The 22,101-nt window shown below is 43.3% G+C and overlaps 1 protein-coding gene across 1 annotated transcript in view; it reads left to right on the top strand.

Moving 5' to 3' along the window:
- The window catches only part of BMP6 (bone morphogenetic protein 6), an 85,794-nt gene that overhangs the window by 61,996 nt on the left and 1,697 nt on the right, over positions 1-22,101 (top strand). The window contains exons 2-6 of the mRNA XM_010708455.3: positions 832-1,024; positions 12,337-12,485; positions 13,322-13,519; positions 20,359-20,435; positions 21,953-22,063. Coding sequence (XP_010706757.3) covers positions 832-1,024; positions 12,337-12,485; positions 13,322-13,519; positions 20,359-20,435; positions 21,953-22,063 — 728 coding nt within the window. The remainder of the gene's footprint in view (positions 1-831; positions 1,025-12,336; positions 12,486-13,321; positions 13,520-20,358; positions 20,436-21,952; positions 22,064-22,101) is intronic.

Raw genomic sequence — 22,101 nt, 5'->3', positions numbered from 1 at the left:
CCTAGTGACAGTGTAATGGTGACTTATTCATCACTGATGTATAATGCCTCAGTTACATGGGTGGGAATGATTTTTTGGGTTTAGTTTTTCTTTTCCCTTGGGCCCTCAAAGATATAGTTATGTGTGTTTATATAATGTGTTAATGTTTTAAGCAATTTCTAACAGAAAACTAGAAGAAATATTGAGCAATTAATCGAATTCAATCTATAACTAGTTGCAGTCAAATGATACAAGCTTGGGATGAGAAGTAGAATTTGCAAAGGGCACCCAAAACAGAGAAAATGCAAATCCTCAGACCAGGAGAAGGAGGGTTTCTGGTTTGCACCTGAAACTCTGTACGTGACAGCTTATCCGAGGAGGTCTGAGGCCAGGGAGGATGACTGCAGAAAAGATGATCCCTCCTTGGTTCTCTCAGGCTCAAATAAGCTCCTGCAAAAGGAAGGGGCACCCAAGTGTTTGGTTGGCCTTAGCCCTTAAGAGGAATGCCACATTAATCATACTCAAATCACAAGGAGGTCTCATGTCTAAAGCACAAACCTGGGAGATCATAGCTTCAGAGTTCTTGTGGATTTAATCAGGAGAAAAATGCATGGTCATATTTCACTAATCAAAGAAAGAAAAGCAGAAATCTCAAACAGGCTAGATTCATCTTTTCCAAGTCTGTGTTTGAAAGGCCTTAGTTGCATAATCTTTCCTGGCACATACCAAGGCTGTGTGTGGAGAATAAATATGATTCCTGTTTTCTTGAAGGAACAGGTGGCAGCTTGTGGAGTCCATTTTTTGTTAAGTTTTATTCACGGTTCATTTTTGTCTTTCCTTTCCCATCTGCAGTTGAGTACGACAAGGAGTTCACCCCTCACCAGCAGCACCACAAGGAGTTCAAGTTCAATTTGTCTCAGATTCCTGAAGGCGAGGCTGTCACAGCTGCCGAGTTTCGGATCTACAAGGACTGCGTTGTGGAGAGCTTTAAAAACCAAACTTTCCTTATCAGCATCTACCAAGTGCTGCAGGAACATCCAAACAGGTAGGCCATCACCTCCTGTCCTGGGGAGGGATGATGCCAGAAGGAACGCTCAATGGGACTAAGTTTTGTGCACATGAAAAGGATGTGTTGCTGCACAGTACTTCCCTTGTGGGAAATGGGCATACTAGGTTACAAAATGGGCCTCAGCCGAGAAAGTCCATGGTGTGACCTTTTTGATAGCAGTACCAAGAGCAAGAATCTGGTGCGAGGCCGCAGAATTTTAAACCACAGACATTATGTTCTGGCATTGCTCATGCATACTGAAATACATGTATCCCATTTCATCTTGATACTACCTGAATAAAAATCATAGCCATTTTACAAATTACAAGTGATTAGTGCAATCTTGACCTACTCTCCACTAGACCAACTCTAAAACAAATAAGGCAAAAGAAGGTTCAACATGCTGACCACAAGTACAAAACCACTCATGGGCTTTCAGTGGTGATGTGATAGGCAAAAGTGAGAGGTAGAAAGAGTGACACAAAAATCCAAAGAAGAGTAAACTGGTTGATTAATTTTAAAATGGTAATATTTCCGATGAAGGAACTATGCAAGGTAAAGAAAGATGGAGATGCGTGGTCAATGGTGTCAGTGCTGTGGTACAAAGATATTTCACTAGTACTGGTGAAGCATGTCAGGACTATAACTGTTACTCTACTGCAGAGTTAAAAAAAAAAAATCAGGGACAGCAGTGTTTAAAATAAATCTCCATCTCTTTTCTGTGAAGGTTTTCTAGATGTTTTCCTTTCTGGTCCATCTTTTTCTAGCCTTGCCAGTGGATTTAGGGGATTTGTTTTTGATGAAGAGCTGTTATGAGGGCAACATCAAGCAGCTAACTGTTATTCTGTGGGGGGTGTGGCCTTTGGGAAAACAGAGAGAAATATTACACGTGTTAGTGAAGAACGTGTTTTGAGGGACACTGTTCCCTTTGTGAGTAGGCTGGAGTGTTTTCTGGGGTAACATTACCTCAGTGCCACTTGAAGAAGAGAAGGAAGTCAGATGGTCATGCACATTCCATAGATGTTATCTGCATTGTTCATCCATGGGGAAAAAAAATAATTGTGAATGTTGGCTTGTTTTAGATTTCACGTAGACAGACCCCATCTCTGGATCTGGGGAAAAATCTCTGCCAAGTGTTGATGGAAGTGGTAGATAAGCTGTTTAGTGATGATCAGCAAAGTAGAGCACAGAGTAGGTCAGGCCTGTCTCCTTTAAAGAGAAATGATGACTTTTATGTGTTCATAGCAATATTTTAGAGTAACCTGAACAAGCAAGTAATACACTGCAAGAAAGAGAATAAATCACAGGATAGACAAACCTTACTAACAAATTCATGACATCTTTGTTAGGAAGTTAGCTCTTAGTTCTGTATACAGGAATGATGCTGGCACCATTGAGCAACATGCCATAAACTTGCAAAAAGCACATTGTGCAGTGAAGTTGCAGTTCATGTCCCTTGGAAAGAAGTGCTTCAGCCTTCATGTGTGCTGGGCAGAGCTGGCTGCGAAAGACCTTTGCATGTAATGAGCAGCTTCTTGGATGCTGGTCTCCAAACTAGACTCAGTGGGAAGCTGGTGAGTGTATCATTTCTTTCATGATAAATAAACTGATCCTCCTTCCTCCTGCTGTTTGACATGCTATTGGGACTGGAAATAGTGAGGTAGCTTCGTCTAGGTCCAGACTGCCAGCAGCTCACCATCCTTCCTGCCATGGGCACACTATGAACTGCTGACCTAGAGATGAGTGTCTGTAGTTCATTACTGACCTCTGACTCATCCAGTCTCTCCAGGCTCCCTTTTTGTTTCTCTTTCTCCTTTATTTATTTATTTTTGCTGGTGGGAAGGAGGGATTTATTTGGCTGAAGGAACTCGTGATTTGGGTGAGTCTGCAGGACTTGTCACACCATCTGTGAATCAAGAGTGGCAAAATGCGGCTCGTTGATTCATGCAGTTGTGAAAAGGAGGTGACCTTCTTCACATGTTATCCTTTCAGCCCAAAGGACCGTATCGTGTTTATATTAAAGATACAAACACATGTGAAAACATGCTTGTGTATAAATGTGTACACACATAGGAATTCTCTGTACGTATCTGTAAATAGAAGTATATATATTAATCAACCTCTCAGTATTAAAATATGCAGGTGGTAAAAGACATCTAGGGTATTAGAAGCAGCTTACCCTCAGCGTTGCCTTCAGTGTAAGTTCTGACTCTGTTAGCTGCTGTTCCTGCTGGAGATTCAAATATACAGCCACACTGGTGATGTGGGTAGGCTATGGATGATAAACATTCTTGAGAACAAATAGTAAAAAATCATAGTTGTTTGCTAATAGCTTTTAGTAAGGGGAAAAAATCTTTTCGGTGGTTTGTTTTGCCTCAGATTCTTCTAGGATGCCTAAAAGAGTTGTATTCTATGAGTAGCTTTTGTTTTTCTCATCAGTTCACTTGCTTTTACTGGGGAAGTGAACTAATTTGGTATGTAGGGTTTTCTTTTCCTGCTGAAAGCTGTAGAAGGTTAAAAAAAAAACCCTAACACTATTTTTTGAAGGAACTTGCTAAATATTTGTAAGGCTTCTGTTGCATTTTAGTGGACATCTTATGAGCCAAAAAATAACAGCTGCCTTTGACTTAAAAAAAATATTGTGTCACACTTCCTTTAGACTAATAGTTTGAATAACAGCCTGATATTTCCTGACATACGATGATATTTTATTGCATAAAGAAGAGTCTGTACTGATCTTGAAGTTTAACTCGTGAGCTAGCAGGTGACATATAAGGAGTTGAAGTAGCAACTTCCTTCATCTTGTTCTGTTGGCAAATATTCCTTCTGCTTAGGAAAGTTCACCTCTGAAGGCCACAGAAAATGGTGTTCAGACAGTGTTGACAGTCTCAACAGAAAGTTCAAAGGCACCATCGTAATCGTGGCTTTTATGAGGTTAACAGTTGCCTGTGACAATTATTTGTAGATACTAAAATACTTTTGGTTGCAAACAACTCTTACCAGGGCATCTGGTATAAATGGATTTTAACCTCCTCATAAAGGTAGTGTGCACCACTGAGGGAAAAAAATGTAAATGAAAAAAACTTTTCCATTCCTCTCAAAGAAATGAGTTTGCAAGGGTAGGAGATCTGTAAAGAGGAAGATTCAGTATATCCAAATTATCACCTGAGCATGGAAGTATCCCTTTGCTTAGATGAAGTTTAAGGGAGTGGCTGAGTTCAGAATTCCTTAAACAAAAAAACCAAGAAGATAATCTGGGGAATAACAGCGTCAGCGTATGACTCCAATCCAAATGTGGGCTCTGTTTAGCAGAATCACAGGGCATTGCTGGTAACTCCCTAGGGCACAGCATGTTGGCTACAAGCAAAGCAAAACCTGAGACTTAAAATCTCTACCTTCTGCTGAATTATCAAACTTATTTTTGCCAGCATAGGCAAGGCTAAAAGAAAAGATTATATGCAGCCATTTGAGACGGTCTCCTAGGTAGGGGTGTGTACAGAAAGAGTGTGGATGCTCAGAGATCAATGCTTATTGAAACAGCAGGAAACCTTCAGGGAGCAACTTGGCACTCTCCATGTTAAAAGCAATCAGAAATATGAAAGCGATACTCACGGAGTCTCCAGGCAATGAAACACACATTGTGGACAGTGTGGTCTGAGCACATTCTCTCTTCAAAAAGAAAACATTTTTAATACTGACTCACTTGTGTCAGTAATATTTTCATCTCCCCATTCCTTCCACCCTTTCGTAAGGTTAAAAAAAATAGTGCCTGGAAACTAAGCTTTTGTTTTATAACCAAGCCACGGCTCGCAGCCGCATTCTGTCGTAGCACAAACTGCTGGAGATGCCAGTGGGATGTTGCAGAGAGATGAATGAAACCTTCAGGATAGGTCAGCTGTTGGTTGTGTGGATTTCTGACTGCGGAGTGGAGATGAGCATGGCAGTGCTGGGGTGGCTTCTGGTTTACTCTGAGTGGGATGGCTTTGGGGATCGAGATAGACTGTGGCCTCTTTGAAAGCTGGGGTGCGATTTTTTCTTCTTCTCCCTATTTTTTTTTTTCCTTCCGTTGGCATGCGTAGAAAGTGGGGACATGATGCTTGTCCCTCTTGGGCTAAGCACGGCCTTGTTTCTGAGGTGAAGAACTGGTTTTGTGGAAGACCAGCAAAGCCCTCTGTGACTTTCAATAGCTTTTGGATTGGATTGCTATGTAAGTGAGACCTTTGCAAGGGAAAGGAGGAAATTAGTTTGTCTCTGGAAACAGATCATTAATTTTTTCTCCTTTCTCGATTTTTCCTCGCTCTCACTCAGCGAGGTGTCAGGTCAGGAGCAGGGAGGGAAGGCACTCTGTGGCTGATCAAAGATGTTAGTCCTCAGATTGGATCATCAGTGTGTTTTCAAGTGTAAATATCCTGTTAATGCAGACCTCGCAACACTCCCCCACTGTCTAAACAACCGATCTATGAAAAACACAGAGGCCTGTGCTAGTGATCAAAGGCAGATACCATACCTTAATGGCCAGCGTTTATTAAACAGTTTCATTTGCACCTGGAATGAAATATGAGAACTTGAGAAAGATTCCTCCGATGTGATGAGACACATGTGGACGTCAGGGTGCCCTCCCCAGCCAGTGTCTCAAGAGCACGTTCTTCTGCTGAGCACAGCTCTGGAAGGGTTAAGGTTGTCATCACTTTTTAGCTGCCTGTTACGGCGGTAATAAAGTCTTCCTCTTTGCAACAGGATATTTATACAAATATGATCCGAGCTTCTAATCTAAAGGGCAAAATGATTTGCCGGCAGTGTTTATAGTTTAAAAAATAAATAACTGTCCTCAACTGGATTTGGGACTGGGTTGTGTAACACAGATGACAAAGCCAGCATCAATCTGTTTCAAGTTAGGGTCAGGTTTGTATACAGTGTGCATATATTTGTATATGATAGAGCTGTTTCCATGATGCTATAGAGAAGTGTCTGTCAGCATTTCAGTTCAACTCCCACTGTGTGTATGCAATTTGTTGTGTTGTCGGGTAGTTGTTTTTAGTAGTTCAAAAGTCACAGTTATTCTGGATGAGACTTAACAGTTCCATAACCAGATGGCTTTTTCTGCTAAAACTAAAGAATGCTACGTAAGCGCCTTGTTTCTCTTACATACATTTACACTCTCCTCCATGGCTCAGAAATGCTGAGTAGTAGTACTGTTAACCATCATTACAACTAGAATGTCCCTCTAGCGTCCGTAAATCATTGTCAAGGAAATAAGAAATATGTGTCCTTTCCATCTGATCTGGGCTGATTTCTTTTTTTTCACTGTTGTTGTGGGTAAAGTGTTCATTCCTGAGAGCTGTGAAGGTCACAACCTGAATACGCTGGATGTGAGGAAACACCTTTGAACTCAAATATCAGTGCTGGCTTTGCTGGGATTGGTCACGGACATGTAGACTGAGCTTTCCCCACTATTGGGCTGGGGGAGCCACGTCCAGCAGCCAGCTCAAGGTTTCTCACCTCTTTGCCAGGTGCAGCCTTAAAACCCCTCTGCTCTTCCAGTGAGTCTACAGAAGTTAACCCCACACCCCTGCAGACTTTACCTGCAGGGGCAATTGCAGTGACACAGGACAGCCTTTTCAGCTCTTGGGAGCTTTTATCAGACAAAGCAGTGGTGGTATGAGCAGTGTGAAGCCCAGCTGACCTGCCTGTCCCTTCAGACGCGTTCCTGCACTCCGTTCTGTGCATTTCCCTTCAAATTAGTACCCAGTTGTTGGCTTCCTATTTAGTTCTGGAAGTAGCTTCATTTCTAGGCTGAAACCATCTAATATTTTCTTTCTCATTTCTAAAAACTTTTTATAGGATGGGCACATCCTTTCCCCTGGCCCAGAGGTGGCATAGCTTCTTCAAGTCAGTTAAACAGAGTCTTTCTTCTTTTTCCTATAACGATAGAGACTGCCTTTGCTTTCCATGACAGCTTGTTGCAGGTGCAGGCATTTCCTTGCCTGAAGCTCTGTGCATGAATGAGCGTTGATGGATGAGATTTTCTATGGTGCTTTTAAATCTCTGGAGTAATGATCATTTAAACATGCAAAGTTGTTAGGACTTTATATAGTATCTGTTGGCAGTGCCTTATGCTGTATGAGCTTCACATACAACTTGTTCTATAAATAATAACATTTTTTAAGAGCTTATGGACTTGCATCTTTTGAAAGATGGTGGATCTACAGTTTTGGAAGGGCTGTGATTTCCAGGTTTGATTCTATTTAGAGCTCCATTCAACTCTGTAAGAACTGTAAGAGTGCAGTTATTTGTCGCTAGTTGATAAGAGCAAATAATCTTCATAGTTTGCTATGTGCAGAATCATTTTTATAGAGAGGCAGTGTCTGTTCAAACTAAAGACTCATATCCAGAGGGAGTCAGAAGAAAATAGTATTTACTAAGTGTGTTAATTAAAATGTAAATCCCATACATTTCTGTTCAAAATGCCCTTTTGAGAAACTGCTGTTAGGCAGTCTAGACTATTATGTCAACTTGTCTTTGAAGAAAAGTAAACAAAAAGGTTCAGATGAGGAAAGTTTTAGAGATTTAAAGTAATTAATGCTTTGGTAAATGGCTGTTGATGCGTAACAATCCTTTAAACACCTGTGTAATTGCTAGCTTTGAAGTTGGGCCAAAAATGTTGTTCTGAGCTCTGTAATTAAAATAAGAGATCTTTAACTTGGTCATTTTGAAGGTGAGAGTTCTGTTTATTCTCACTGTCTCCCTGGTAAAACTCCTGCCTTCTCAGAGAAAAAAGGCCAGGGAGGGTGGGAAAGTAGAAAATTTAGCTCAACATATGCGTCTTTATAGTTAGCTTTTTATAGCTTTGGTGTTTTTGGTGTAGCAAAGTTCCATGTTGTAATGTGCAGCCAAAACAGAGAAATTACTTTAATGGGAATGTTTCACTAAGTATAGTTACTTAGATTAATCACTTGACCTGGTTACTAATTTGACTAAATTCTAATCTAATTAGTGTTCAATTAAAGAGAATTAACACCCAGAGACGTTTTCTTGAAAGGTTTACACAGAGGTTTAAGTTAACAAAATATTTTTCTTATGGGGGGAAAAAGCACTGAAATTAAATGCAAGCTGTTTCTCCTGTAAGTGCCCTGAGTGCATGGTTGGGATGCCAGTTTTAAGAATAGTAGCAATATCTGATATTTATATCTGACAAATCATATTACTCTCTGTGGACACTGGAGCTAAATCCTGCCTTCTGAATCACACAGGTTCCGTTTCTACAGTAAACTGTGTACTTCCTTCTGTTTATTGCAGCCACTTGTGATTGCTTTGTTGACCTTAGCTTCTCAGTCCTCCTCCAGAGTCTTCTGAAGGCCATGGAAAGACTTCCATTTCTTTCCTGGGACTTGAGACAGTATCTTGGGTCCTGATCCTGGACAGAATGATCCTAGTTTGAGTTAGGAATCCTTAGCTTGCATCTTCCTCTGTGGAGACCACAGTTGCAGCTTGTCAGCACTTGAAGGGATTACAGGAGGGGGACTGACTTTAAATGGCTTTAAACTAAAAGAGACAAAATTAGGCGAGATGATAGGAAGAAATTCTTTACACAGAGCATGGTGAGGTGCTGGCGCAGCTGCCCAGAGAAGTGTGGTGCCCCATCCCTGGAGGCTCAAGGCCAGGTTGGATGGCACCCTGAGCAGCCTGAGCTGGTGGGGAGCAGCCCTGCCCATGGCACAGAATGGGAGCTGGGTGGGCTTTAAGGTCCCTCCCAACCAAAGCCGTTCTATGATTAATGTCTCCTGTCTTGTCTCAGGAAGGTTTTTCAGCTCATAGGCTTAGTTCCTTTTGTTTGTCTTTAATAATATATATCATGCCTGCAGCACCCTCATAATGGAAGTCGTTAATTAAACTTATCCAGATGGTTAGGCAGACTGAAAATATAAGTGAGACTGTTGAGCACTGTAGTAACAGTAAAATGTAACAATAGTTGCCTAAAAACCCTGAGGCAGGTTTAGGCAGAGAAGATTTACCTTCTCGTCCACTCTTAAGATTTTGCCTTGAATATGGACATTTGCTTGTGTACAGCACTCTTCAACATGGTGTCTGCATTCTTCCCAAACTATTTTCTTCTTGACCTGGCTATAAGGGGAAATTTGTGGCATTGTTTAGTGCAGACAAGAAGCTGATGCATATACCAGTGGGGGCAGACTGTCTCCACTAGGTTTAGTTGCCATTTTCAGATGTTGTTTTTCCTTTATCCAGCAGCATCCTTCACTTGCAGGAGACCTCTGCTTGTCTGCTGTGTGTGGGCTCCAACTTTTGAAACTGGTAAGGTCAGAGTATGGACCCAGTAAGCAAAAACAAGAGAACAAAAGTGGTCCCTGCCAAAGTCAGCCTAGAGACCAGAATCAGGAATGGGAGTAAGGCTATGCAGCAGCAATAGCTCTTACACTTCCCTCCCTTCTTTTGCAGTCCTAGTAGGAGAGGTGGAATAAAATGTTCTCTGTGGTCTTTAGAAAGCAGAATTTGAGGAAAAAAAACAGGGAAAAAAAAAAAAAAAAAAAAGATGAGCAAAGGCAGTTAGGTGGCTGCATTTCCATGTGAATGTATTAGGAGCAAGATGAGGAGTATGGGATTCACATCACTGAAGCCTGCCTTTCTGTTGGCAGCTATGTTGCCACAAATGGCAGCAGTTGCAGGTTGTTCCCCTCTGTAAGCCATCCCTACGGGAAGGTTCCAGTGGTTTCCCACATAATTCTAGAAGCAGAGGAATGCCAAGTCACAATGTTTTGTTGATGAGGTTCAAGTAACAAACATTAACTGAAAAAAGACTGAGGCAGAAAATATGAGCATGTTACATGCTAATATCTATCCGGTATGCGTGGTATCTGCAGTACCTGAATCTGCATGGCTTCATCCAGCCAAGCAGGGCAAAAGACAGCTGAATGGAGGAACTGACTAAAAAACAGTCCTGTATTTATTAACTCTTTATTTTTAAAAATTATTAACTGGATTGGAAAGACCACTTGTCCCTTTTTCTGCATTTAATGAATGAATTTAAATTTGCCCAGAGACAGTGTGAAATACTGGGCTGAAGTGGAGCATTCTCATTTGGTAGCACTGTACCTTGGTCAGACGGTTTGCTTATTGTATTTTTGGAGGACACTGAGATGGAGAAGACCCAATGGAAGACAAATCTGTAATGATGGAGGAAAAAAAGTGTGATTTGGTAGAAAGAAGAGCTACATTTAGGCATGAGAATTCATTGATGTAAATACACCCGAGGAAGTGACTGGGTACTCTGCAGTTCAGCAGCATGAATATAAGGATTATAGTGAATCACAAGGCGGTCATGAGTTAACAGCGTGGGTTTTGTGAAAAAGCCAAAATACTATTCTGTGGTATGCAAGTAGAAGTACAGTCTCTGAGGCACGTGAAGATTATCCCTCCACTGTGCTCTGGATCCGTCGGACCTTGATCAAAGCTGGGTTTATAAAATAGCAATGAGAATAGTTGAGTCTAGAAAACATGACTTGCAAGGAGAGACTGGAGACTTGATATTGTTATGAGAAAAGATTTTTATGTCGTTTTAGTTAGAAATTGTAGATAAAATAGCGAACAAAACAGAAGCATATTGGACTTCCTGGAAAGATGGTAAAGTTCTAGAGACTAGAAATCTGTGAGATCAGGTCAGGCAAATATCTCACAGGAGTGACGTGGATGTAGTTGATCCTGCTGGAAGTTCAGTGGATGAATGACATTTGGTCTTCTCTGGCTTTATAGGTCTGTGATAGCCAAGTACCTTTACAAACTGCAAGGCAATGGGAATTTGCCCAAGGAGGTTGTGGATGCTCCCTCCATGGAGGCATTCAGTGCCAGGCTGGATGGGGCTTTGAGCAATCTGATCTAGAGGGAAGTGTCCCTGCCTATAGCAGGGAGATGGAACTAGTTGATTTTAAGGGTTCCTTCCAATCCAAACCATTCTGTGATTGTGTGTGTGTTTCTGTGAATTAAGGTCTAAGCCTCCTCTTTACATTTTTGCAGAGTTGACTAATTCCATACGCTTGAGTATTCGTGAAGGCCTATATAGGGTTTGATCTTACAGGCAGCTTTGCAGCCAGAGCTGTTTGATTTGGGATAGATGCCCTGACCACTCGCTGCAGTTGGAGGGGAAGGTCAGAGTTATCCCTGAACCCTCTTTCCATTAGAGGAGCGGTGGCAAAGACTCCTGTGGGAAAGGCTGCTGAGTCAACCACAGAGTGCGGCTACCAGCAAGGCAGAGGAAGGCCTCCACGTTGTAAAAATAGCCGCACGAGGAGCCCTAATATACTTAAGTGCTTATTTTTCCATGTGTGATGTCATGTAAACCAAGCTGCTGGGCAGTATGACATAGCAGTTGGCCAAAAATAAAATGTAACTCAATCAAAACTTCTTTTTTTCTGAAGTTAACCTTTGATGAGTGGAAGGGATAGGTACTCTGTTTTTTCAGTGAGTTATTGTTAGAAAAAAAATTCCACAGGGGCATAAGCAAGTGAAGATGAGACTGGTGCCTTATATCTACTTTGTGATGCTGATCCCCTGTTAAGGACAGGAATCATTACTTTCTTATACAGAAAAGTCATGCGTGTAATATGTATACAGGATTTCTCTGGGTCCTTCTACAGTTGATTTCATTGAGCTGAATTTTTGGGCTTGCTTGATCCTGCAGAAAAGGCATTGATAGCATTTGAAGCTGAAACCCAGGAAGGAGAGCCAGTACCAATATCCTTGGAACAACCCTCTCTAATCCATGTTTCTAAACCATAGCAAAAAGTTTTTATGGGCCATATGTTTCATCTTGTTTCAGTTTTTGATGCTTGGCGTATTGCTTGATTTTTTTAATTTTTATTTTTGTCAATTGTGGTAGATCTGCTTTGTGGAAGTTGGGCTGAAACCACTAAAACCCTTTCAAAAAAGTTATTGAATGCCTGGAAGTGCTGGTAATTTGACTGCTATCCTGCCAGGGCTAGAATTACTCTCTTCAGGAAGAAGAGTGGCTTATGAATATCTTGCTGATGGAGAAACGCCCAGACCTAAGGACTGAGATTCCTTTTCTTCCAGCCTAGAAAACAGTGGAAAAAACTTTGCAATCTTGTTTCACATGCAGAAGCATGTGCATGGTGTGGAAGAACTCTGGATACAAACAGGCAGAGTTTGGGGGTTGTTTTTCAATAGCTGTAAATATTTCTTTTAATGATTTCTGCTTTTGTTTTCCCCAGCACTATAAGAGCAAAAGCTAGTGGAGAAAAACCCAGATATCACTATCTTGTCATTACTCATCTTTGCAGAGCCTCTGACCTGTTTCTGCTGGATACACGGGCAGTATGGGCTTCGGAGGAGGGCTGGTTGGAGTTTGATGTCACTGCCACCAGTAACATGTGGGTGATGAATCCTCAGCACAACATGGGACTCCAGCTGAGCGTGGTGACCCGCGACGGTAGGTCATGGATCAGTTAATGCAAGTTCATCTCACAAGCCTTTTGGATGCTGTCTGGAAGTGGTGTTAACGGCGTCCAGTTGTAATGTTGGGAATGAGCAACCAACCTGCCTTTGTGGGCTGGTGAAGGCAGCTGAAATGATAGCATTTCACAGAAAATTTGAAAGGTGGAAAAGGAGAGAAGAGTCTGCAAGGGAATATGAAATTGGGTTTTAGAGGATAAGCAGTGGGGACAGAGAAGATCTAGGTGAGCACAAGATGACAAAAAAAGACAACAACATCTTATTTCTACAGGAACAAACCTCTAATTATGTTTTCTTTTTGTCACTTCATCTTAGAGTTTGGTATGCTTGTGGGGTCAAATGAGACCAGAAGGATTGTCCACTCTATTCCCTGAGGAAATGTTAGTGGCTCCCCAAATGTGCTGAGGGCCCGTTCCTGAGCTCTGACCAATACACCTTGTTTCTTTGCCCTCTGCTTTCTTCAAAGATCTCCTAAACCCATTTCTGCACCTTGTATTTCACCGGCAGCAGAATAATGTCCTGAGACAATCAGGCTTTGTGTTTTATGTATCTTTCTCTATACCTATTTAAGGCCTAAAATGGAGTAGAAGTACCACAAGAGTCCAAAGAGCTGAGTGCCACGATGGAGCCTCTTGTCTTGGGTGGACAGGTTGCTGTTGTAAAAGTGTCAGTAGGTTATAGTGGCAGAAGGGAAGCAATAGAAGAGAAACAGCATGATCAAGAAGAGAAGAAATAGTGCTTCTGGGGATGCCACAGCTCTGGAAATAGCAATCCAACTGCACAATTTCTCTAACTCTCCTGTTTGATTTGAAGGTTTCAGTGTAAACCCTAGAGAAGCAGGCCTTATAGGGCGAGATGGCCCTTATGACAAGCAGCCTTTCATGGTGGCGTTCTTCAAAGTGAGTGAAGTCCACGTCCGGACTACGAGGTCAGCGACAAACAGGCGCAGGCAGCAAAATCGAAACCGCTCCACTCAGGCTCAGGATGTTTCCAGGGTGTCAACTGTCACAGGTAATCACGGAAAGCCCTTTCTGGCTGGGAACTGGGGTCGCTTCTTAGGATGTTTCTTTTTGCATTGATGTACAAAAGCAAGAAAGGAGATCTGAAGTGGGATGCTGCTCTTTGAGGGTGCAGGTTGCATCTGCAGTATAATGGGAGAAGGAATCTCATGTAAGGAGTCTTTCAGGAGTCCTCAAATCTAGGCTGGAATGCAGACCATCTGTGAAATCACAGACACTGAATTCAGTTTTTGCCTAGAATCACACCATGCGAAATACCAAATTTACAAGACTCGATCTTGGTGTACACTGAGATCTAGCATACTGCACATATGCATTTCCAGCAGGATCTTCTCTTGGTTTTCTTTGGAAAAGCTAGTAGAATAACACAAGATTTATTTTTTTCCCCCCAAAGGGAACAGCCATGTAAATGGTGATGTATGTTTTCAAGTGTGCAAGCAGACTTGCTTGTTTGCTGTGGAAAGTTTGCACATTGCAGGTGTTGTACAACAACCTTAGGAGTGCTGTTACGTGATGGTGGGACAGCTCTGAAATTCTGACAGAAACTGAGAAAGTCCTGCTGTGTACGTCTTGTCTGCTTTCCAGCTGCTCTGCCTTATATCACAGTGCTGCAGTCCTTCATTCATCGTGTACCTTCTTTCCTCTCAAACATTTCAGCTCATTCCAAGCTACTTGATTAATTTGCCTATGCTGCCCCCTTCTTTTCTAATAGAATCTCTGCTTTTCCAGCACCTATAAATGACTATACCCCCAGGAAGAGAGGTGATTGCCTTTTGTCGGTGTACCTTCAGACCCAGCATGGGGAGATGAGCCAGCATGGCCAAAACTGCAGTGAGAATCCTTTGGCTGTGTTAGAATCATAGAATCATAGAATCACCAAGGTTGGAAAAGACCTAAAAGATCATCCAGTCCAACCGTTCACCTATTACCAATAGCTCCCACTAAACCTTCTCTAGCATGCTTGGACAGTGGGCAGGCTGCACCCATTGTGGCACTGCACATGCTGGCAGGGTGCAGGTATGGCTGCCAGCGGTGCTGTGCTGGAGGCTTTGTCCTCTGGGGCTGGCAGGAGAGCTGGGGAAAGTGGGCTGGGAGGAGACACAGGGAGCCAGCATCCATCTGCCATGCTATCCCATTGCATTTTGTTGGGGTTAGTGGCTGAGTAACCTCCCTGCCCAGAGCATAGGTACTGTTTATCCATGTAGGCACTCGCTTCAGAGTTAGAATAGGCTCCAGTTTCTCCTTAACTCCATAAGCTTTGCAGTGCTGAAAACAAATTTTGAGTACTATTAAATTAAAAGATATAGCTCAAAGCTCCAGAGGGAAAATATATATTGGGCCAAAGGGCCATTTTTACATTGCTGCCTTCTTTACTACACCAGGCATCAGATTATAAAAGTATAAAAAGACAAAAAGGGAAAAAACGTAGCTGGCTGTTCTGTGGTCTCAAGTGCTTTTTTGAGCTCTCATGGCTCAAAGAAGCTTTAATTTAAAACTTGGAATTTGGCAGTTCAGTCATCAACAAGGTATAGTTGAGCCTCTGTGGATTTAAGGCGGGGAAAAGGAGGAGAATTTGATGTTAAGATGTATGTTTGTTTGGTTTCTGTGTTTAGAAAAGAGAGACTGTCAGCTTATTTTCCTTTCTAAGTGTGACACTCTCAGAGTCTGTTCTCCTTAAAAAGTGGTCAATTTAATAGTTTGAGAGGCACCGGGCATCCTGAGCAGGGATGACTCCATGAACTAATGTGCATTTTTAGCATTGATGAGAAGATCCACTCTTTTTTAGTTGAGTGGATTCCTGTGTCCATGCTCCACCAATGCAAGCAGGACAGGGGAAGCATTTGCAATGGGACAAAGAAGGATATGGGTCCAGAAGTTACCCTGACAGTCATTTCACTCCTGGGGGTGCACAGATGCATTAGGATCCAAGGCAGGCACAGTACCATGTGCACAACTTCCTCTTCCCTTGCATCTTGCATTTCATCAGATGTTTGGTGCATGCTTGTCCTTCAGCAGGGATTGACACCATCTATCAGGGCTTGAAGGCAGTTTCTCTCCTGGACAGTCTAGCAGCTGGCTGGAGCTGGTGCTTTTTTGTGGATTGAACCTTCCCTCCGTTAGTGAACACTTGGTTTGTTGGTTGGGTTTTTTTTTGCTTCATTCCAAAAGTGAACCCCTTTTCCAAACGATGCTGTAATTTAGGTCATGGTAGTACTTAAAAAAAAAGAAAAAAAAATCCAAAATGATCTAAAAATGGAAAGAATTCTAAGTCTCACTGTTAGGAGCCCTTGAAATATACTGCTGGATTTGGCACTGGATCTGGTGAGCCAAGGACTGTGCAAAGGCACGCTGCTGCCTGCAGAGCTGGGATCCTGCTGTGTCCCCAGTGATGTGCAGTTCTTGTCCTGCAGTCAGTACCAAGCACTTAGAAGCTAAGGTTATGGCTGTGGCATAAGAATCCAAATACTCTGTAGTTTTTCGCCAAGAACACTTATTTCCCTGAATTACAAACACGTAGTTACAACTGGAGCCGGCTTATATAACGCAGAACTGAGTAACCCCCATGGCTATGAACTGCTTTGACATCGAGTCCTGCGTCAATGCATTCCTGGATCTGAACTCTGCTCATCTGCAGAAGGAGGATGAGCAGGATAAAAGAAAAAGTGGTTTTGGTTGTTGAGGCAGAAAATCATGCATCAGCTCAGGCCCAGGACATGGAGGCACGAGGTGGCTGGGAGGAGAGTGCAGGTGTTTCTCTGTTTCTTGTGAGGTCTGGAGGCCATTGCCAAACCATTTTTGCAGTAGGTTCAGCCCATGGCCCCAGGCTCTGGGCTGACCATGTTGTTACCAGAAGAGCTGGAGAATCTTCAACTCAAAAGGCAGCAGCCGCTGAGTGCTAAAGCATTGCTACTCCATGGTCAGCTCCTCCATGACTGATTTTACGTGGTTCTGTGTGGAGCCAGGAATCAAACTCAGAGATCCTTGTGGGACCCTTTCAATTCAGGATGCTCTGTGATTCATAAAACACTCCCTTCCTGGGTCCTTCTCTTCAGCGTCAGAGGCTCCAGGGTGAATAATATGAGGTGCTCCATCAAAGCAGGGGGCCCTCAAGGCAGCACTTCCATGCGAAGATTCATATGCTGTGTAGTGCTTCAGGCAGGTTATCCTGTGCATGTGGGAGATCAGTGCCACAAAGGGCAGTGCATGCAAAAACTAAAGGTAAATGAGGCCAAATGATCCCACAGTGGTAGGGATGTTGTTCATAAATGCTGTCTTGCAACAAATCTTCCATTTAGAGGCCCACTAAAGGTGCAGCATGGCCAATCCTCCTATGTGTGCTGCCACGTACATGTCCTCTCCAGCCTGACATCTCCCCTTGTTCCCCCACAGCAGGCTGCTTTCATGTAAAGTGGGCTGTTGTTATCCACATGATCGGTTTACACTGGCTTCATCTGGACTGATCACCAAAGTCAAACACCAAGGAGAAGTGGTTGGCCTCAGAGACCTCTGTCAGAGCTATCTGGGACTACAGAGGCAATTAATTACCCTGTGGAATTTGGTAAACTGGCACCTTGGGAGCAGTGAGGGTATTCTCAGGCAGCTCAATCTCAGTAAATATTTATATCTCCTTTGCCAGCACTTAACATGGGAGAGGTTGTAGGAAATCTGAGGTTGGTGTGTACCTATCAGTAGGAGGAAGATCATTAGGGTCAAACTATTCCCTCTCCTTTTTCAGTGATGTAAATGCCAGTGTCCAGCCTTAAGAGAAACATCTGTGCTGGCAGAGGAGCAGGCTTGCATTGTGGTGAGACCTCACTGAGGGCAGGCACAACAGAGAAGAGCCACCTACTTATGCTGCTGGGACTGCCCTTACATATAAGAAGCCTTGAGACTAATTTTAAGTGCAGAACAAGAGGTTGATAGCTGTTTTCTTTGTTGCTGCTGATTTTTTTTAGTCTTGCAGCCTCTTGCAAGTGCCAAGCTGGTGTACCCAACCAGAAAATGCACTAAATCTACAGTGAGTTTATAGGAACTCTAGCAGCTCTGTGGACTCTCAGAAGTTGTGGATGCCTCTGGCACTAAGCATGGCAATTTGGGCTAAAACAGTTGAGCACACTGGTCTGGAGCAGCTGACACTGCTTTCCAGGGACTGGGGATAATGTGTCATGGAGGCCAGGTTCACTAGTTCAGTGAGCTTGAGCTCTTGATCAAAAACTCTTTTTTGACTCATAATTATGTGGCTGTAGGGCATGTGCCAAGCCCCAAACCATCAGGAATGGATCATTATGTGTGATGATGTCCACCTGGGATGGACAGTAGCTGGTGAGCAATGAAGGGTATGAATTTGGTGACATGCAGGATTTTTTAGGGCCAGTTTCACACAGTGTGAGAACAGACTGATAGTATGTTCTGTTTGTTAAGCAGTAATTTTTTTCCTCTGTTTTCTTAAACTTTTGATTGCTCACAGTCTTCCTTCCCACACCTGTTTTCTCTACTTCCCTCACCTTCTTCCCTTTCCCACAGGTAATTGGAGTAACTCATATTTGGGAAATACTGTAGTTCTGCCTCCTTGGTTAGGAGTAGAGTCATAGAATCATTAAGGTTGGAAGAGACCACTAAGATCATCTAGTCCAACCCATCTCCACCATGCCCACCAACCACATCCCTCAGTGGCACATCTAAACGTCTCTTGGACACCTCCAGCGACAGTGACTCCACCACCTCCCTGGGCAGGCCATTCCAGTGTGTCACCACTCCTTCTGAGAATAATTTTTCCTAATATCCAACCTGAACCTCCCCTGGTGTGACATGAGAGCATTTCCTCTTGTCCTATCGCTTTTACTTGGGAGAAGAAGCCGATTCCCACTTCACTGCAGCCCTCCCTTCAGGAAGTTGCTGGGAGTGATAAGGTCTCCCTTGAGCCTCCTCTTCTCCTTAAATATTACCTACCAAATACCATGTTTCTCATAGAATAATTAAGTAGTGTTTTCAAGTACTAACCTTTGACCACCAAAAGTAGCTTCTCATTTTTTCCCCCTCATTATGACCAGATCCTTTAGAAACATCTCATGATAGGAATTTCAAGGACCAAAAAGCTTCTTTAAAAACAAAACAAAAAAAAAAAACAAACAACCCAAGCGACAAAACAAACCAACCCACACCCTGGTTACGGCTTGGTAGGTCTGGTTTGCAAATGGAAAGGTTGAACAGAAAAAGCCTGAGCTACTGGGCATGGCTGAAATAGCACATGTTTATGCTGCAGCAGCCTGAGAGCCAGCTCTGCTCACCTGGTTACGTTTGTGATTGAAGCAAAGCTATTGAAAGCCTGAAATGCAATCCCAAATGTTTAAAACCCAAACTGCTTCTAAAAACAGCTCCCTAATCTGTGGTGGTTTGGAGGCTGGGTTTGTTTTGAGGTGTGGGTCTTTTTTCAGACCTCGGTGTTAACTGTACCCAGCTGTGTTACTGGGCTGCCCTTAATGTCAGTTGGATGTGCTTTTAGTATTATAGTTTTCTTTTGAATAAATATTTGCATTTGTAGTTCCCCAACTTAGGGTTGGTGGGATGGGGGGGCGGGGTGGGGGAAGAAAAAGAAAGGCTTATTCAGAGCCAAGGAAAAAGTCACTAAAAATATTTTTCTATCCCAGCTGCCACGTTTGTGGAAAGCTGTGCTGGGACCGTGCCCTTTCACGCAGCGTTAGGGGCACTGGGGGCTGCTTGGCCAAAATGAGGCCTCGGCATCCTCATGTGGCATCCACCTTTGTATGTCAGCCTGCCGAGCCGCAGGAGTGGAGGCCCCATTGGTAGAGAGCTGGGAGGCCAGGCCCCAGGCCCTGCCTATGGGACAAACGTTGGTGTCCCCATCCATGCTGAAGGCTGGCTCTTTTGTTTCCTGCCACAGGTGCTGTGTTTTCTTTGCCCTGCCATGAGTCTTGGGCATGGCTGCTGGGCCACACAGCTCAGCTGGATCTGGGCAGCAATGGGGAAGTGAAAGGCCCCTCTGTCACAGCATGAGTCCTCCCTTCACCATGGTCCCAGGTGCTCGTGCGTGGAGCCGCCTCACTTTCCAAATATAGAGAGGAAATTTCATTTACAGTCAAAAGCTGCATTTTATAGGCATGTCTGAGCAACTTCTGCATGGTCAGAACTTCACTGTATGCTATGGCAAGGGTCAGAGCTGAGCATCCTGTGCTACTCTGTGCAATGGTGGCAACACAGATCAAGTTAATGGTGAGAGCTTGTCAACTCTTGTGTCATCTGCAGATCAACGTGTGGTGGTGGGCTGTGGGAAGTTTTGCAAAGTATGGTTAATACAGGTCTGAGAAGCACCTCTGTGCAATGTGGAGACACCAACTGGGCAAGCTCGGGGAAAGGCACATGGCTTTTTTGGCTGCAGGACATCAGAGCTGTGCAAGGACTTCTGCTAACCAGCACAGGGCAACAAGGAACCTCCGAGGCTTGTGATGCCCTCAGGAACTGTGTGTGTTGTGAATGTACCCTGGGGAAGTGTGCATTGGAAGCATGAGCGGCAGCAGAGACGTGGCATGTGCTGGGTGATGGAGCAGAGATTTATTTTTAAGAAATTATTTTAGTGGAGGTGTTTTATGAGCACTGCTCATCAGGTTTTTAAGGGAGGATGAAGGAGTTCTAAGCCAGTCACTGTTACTTGGGTGCCATCATTCCCATAGGTATCTTAAAAATCTCAGCCCTGCTTTGGCTGTCCAAAGCACTCTTCTCTGCAGTGCACACATCTGCCCAGCTGTGTGCTGCAGTGATGCTCTGCCTCTTTAACTTTCTAAATTCCTGTTTTGTTCTTTTTTATCCTAACAGATTACAACAGCAGTGACTTAAAAACAGCGTGCAGAAAGCATGAACTTTACGTTAGCTTCCAAGACTTGGGATGGCAGGTGTGTGATGTTTCTCACTGGATAAACTAGACATTTTGTTATGAAATGTTAGCTAAACAGTGTCATGGTAATTCCACTCAAGGTTGCCATTATGCTTTAAAATGTCCCTTGTGTCTCCCTGCTAAAACCAGTCACGGGGAAGAGCAAATAAATATTGATAGTTGTGACATTTGACAGAATCCAGAGGAAGCGTGATATTTTATGAGATACAGATATACAGCCATCCTCTGTCACTCATGGGAGTCACTGCAAGGACTTGTATCTGCATACCTCTAATGATAAGGAAAAACAAATGGTTTAAGTTCCAGTTTTAACAAAACCAAGTCTTTCTAGTCATCAACCCAATATTAACCTTCCCCTTATGTTAAAATCCCTAACTGGTGCCCCCAGAAGTTAGCACTGGTTGCAGTGGGAAGACCAAAGATTGGTTTTAGTTGCAACACTGCAAGGCTAGGGAGGTGTCTCAGGCAAGCTATTTAGGGCCCAGACTCTAGCGCATTAAATGTCACATTTCAGTCAATGTCCTCTTCTTTTTTTAATTCAGCACCTTTTTGTGTGCAGAGCTTGAAAAACCTTGCCCCTCCACACCCTTTGCAGTGCTTCCCTTATACAGCACTAAACCACAAATGTATTTACTTAATCAGCGCTTGCTTGTGTATCAGGAGAGTGCCTGCTTTACAAAAAGCAGCTTGCTTAACCAGGAGCAAATTATGGCTGAATGAGTATGTCAAATGATGGAGTAGTTCTGGTGTGCCCTGGAATCCTTGTGTCAGCAATCACGCCACAAGCTTAGTTAGAAAGCTATGGCAACAGTTGCTGGCTGCTTAGTTACTGCTGTGGCAAAATTCATGCTAACCCAGATGTGTGTTGACACCTGATGCCAAGGGAGAAGTGTCTCCTGATAATTGGCGACGATGACTCTTTAAAAACACCTTTCTGCACTGTTAACACAAGGACCATTTTTTGGTTTTAATTTACTCTTGGCTCATTTGTAGCAGCAGGAGAAAAGCTGTAATTTTCTTGGTGTTATCCCTATGGGGAAACATCACTTTTTTTTCCTATGGCATTGTGTTCCTTGCTGGGAGAGCCTTGCCACCTGCAGCTCAAGGAGGCCGTTCTTCCCCATGTGTAGAGAATTTAGACAGATGAAACTTCCTCCAGTGGCCCTAGCGGTAGTTCAGCCAGAGGACCTAACCTGCAGGAAACATTGGAGCATAAACGCGTCCAAACCACAATCCTCACAAAGTGCCACAGCAGCAGTTTTGGAAATAAAACTGTTTTCATTTGTGGCAGCGAAGCGCGTAGCAATGCACCATTCTTTGGACACGAACATCGGTGTCCATGGAAAAGTCACAGCTTACAAAAAAAAACAAAAAACAAAACCTTCAGTGAAAACACATTTTCCCCCTCAAGAAAAAGTTAGTGGAAAATTTTCAGCTGGTCTTAATTGGGTGCAGTTGTCTGTAGAAGCTGGCAACTTTTTAATTTAAATCACGTTCCATTTGTTTCCTAAAAAGGACTGGATAATCGCTCCAAAGGGCTATGCAGCCAACTACTGTGATGGGGAGTGCTCCTTTCCACTCAACGCACATATGAACGCAACCAACCATGCCATCGTACAAACTCTGGTAAGTCTCCAGAAAGACCTGTGCTAAAGCCATAGGTG

This window comes from Meleagris gallopavo, chromosome 3 (assembly GCF_905368555.1).
Source record: "Meleagris gallopavo chromosome 3, MGAL_WU_HG_1.1, whole genome shotgun sequence".
NCBI lineage: Eukaryota > Metazoa > Chordata > Aves > Galliformes > Phasianidae > Meleagris > Meleagris gallopavo.
The sequence above is the reverse complement of the archived record's forward strand: the minus strand, read 5'-3'. Positions and strand labels throughout refer to the sequence as shown.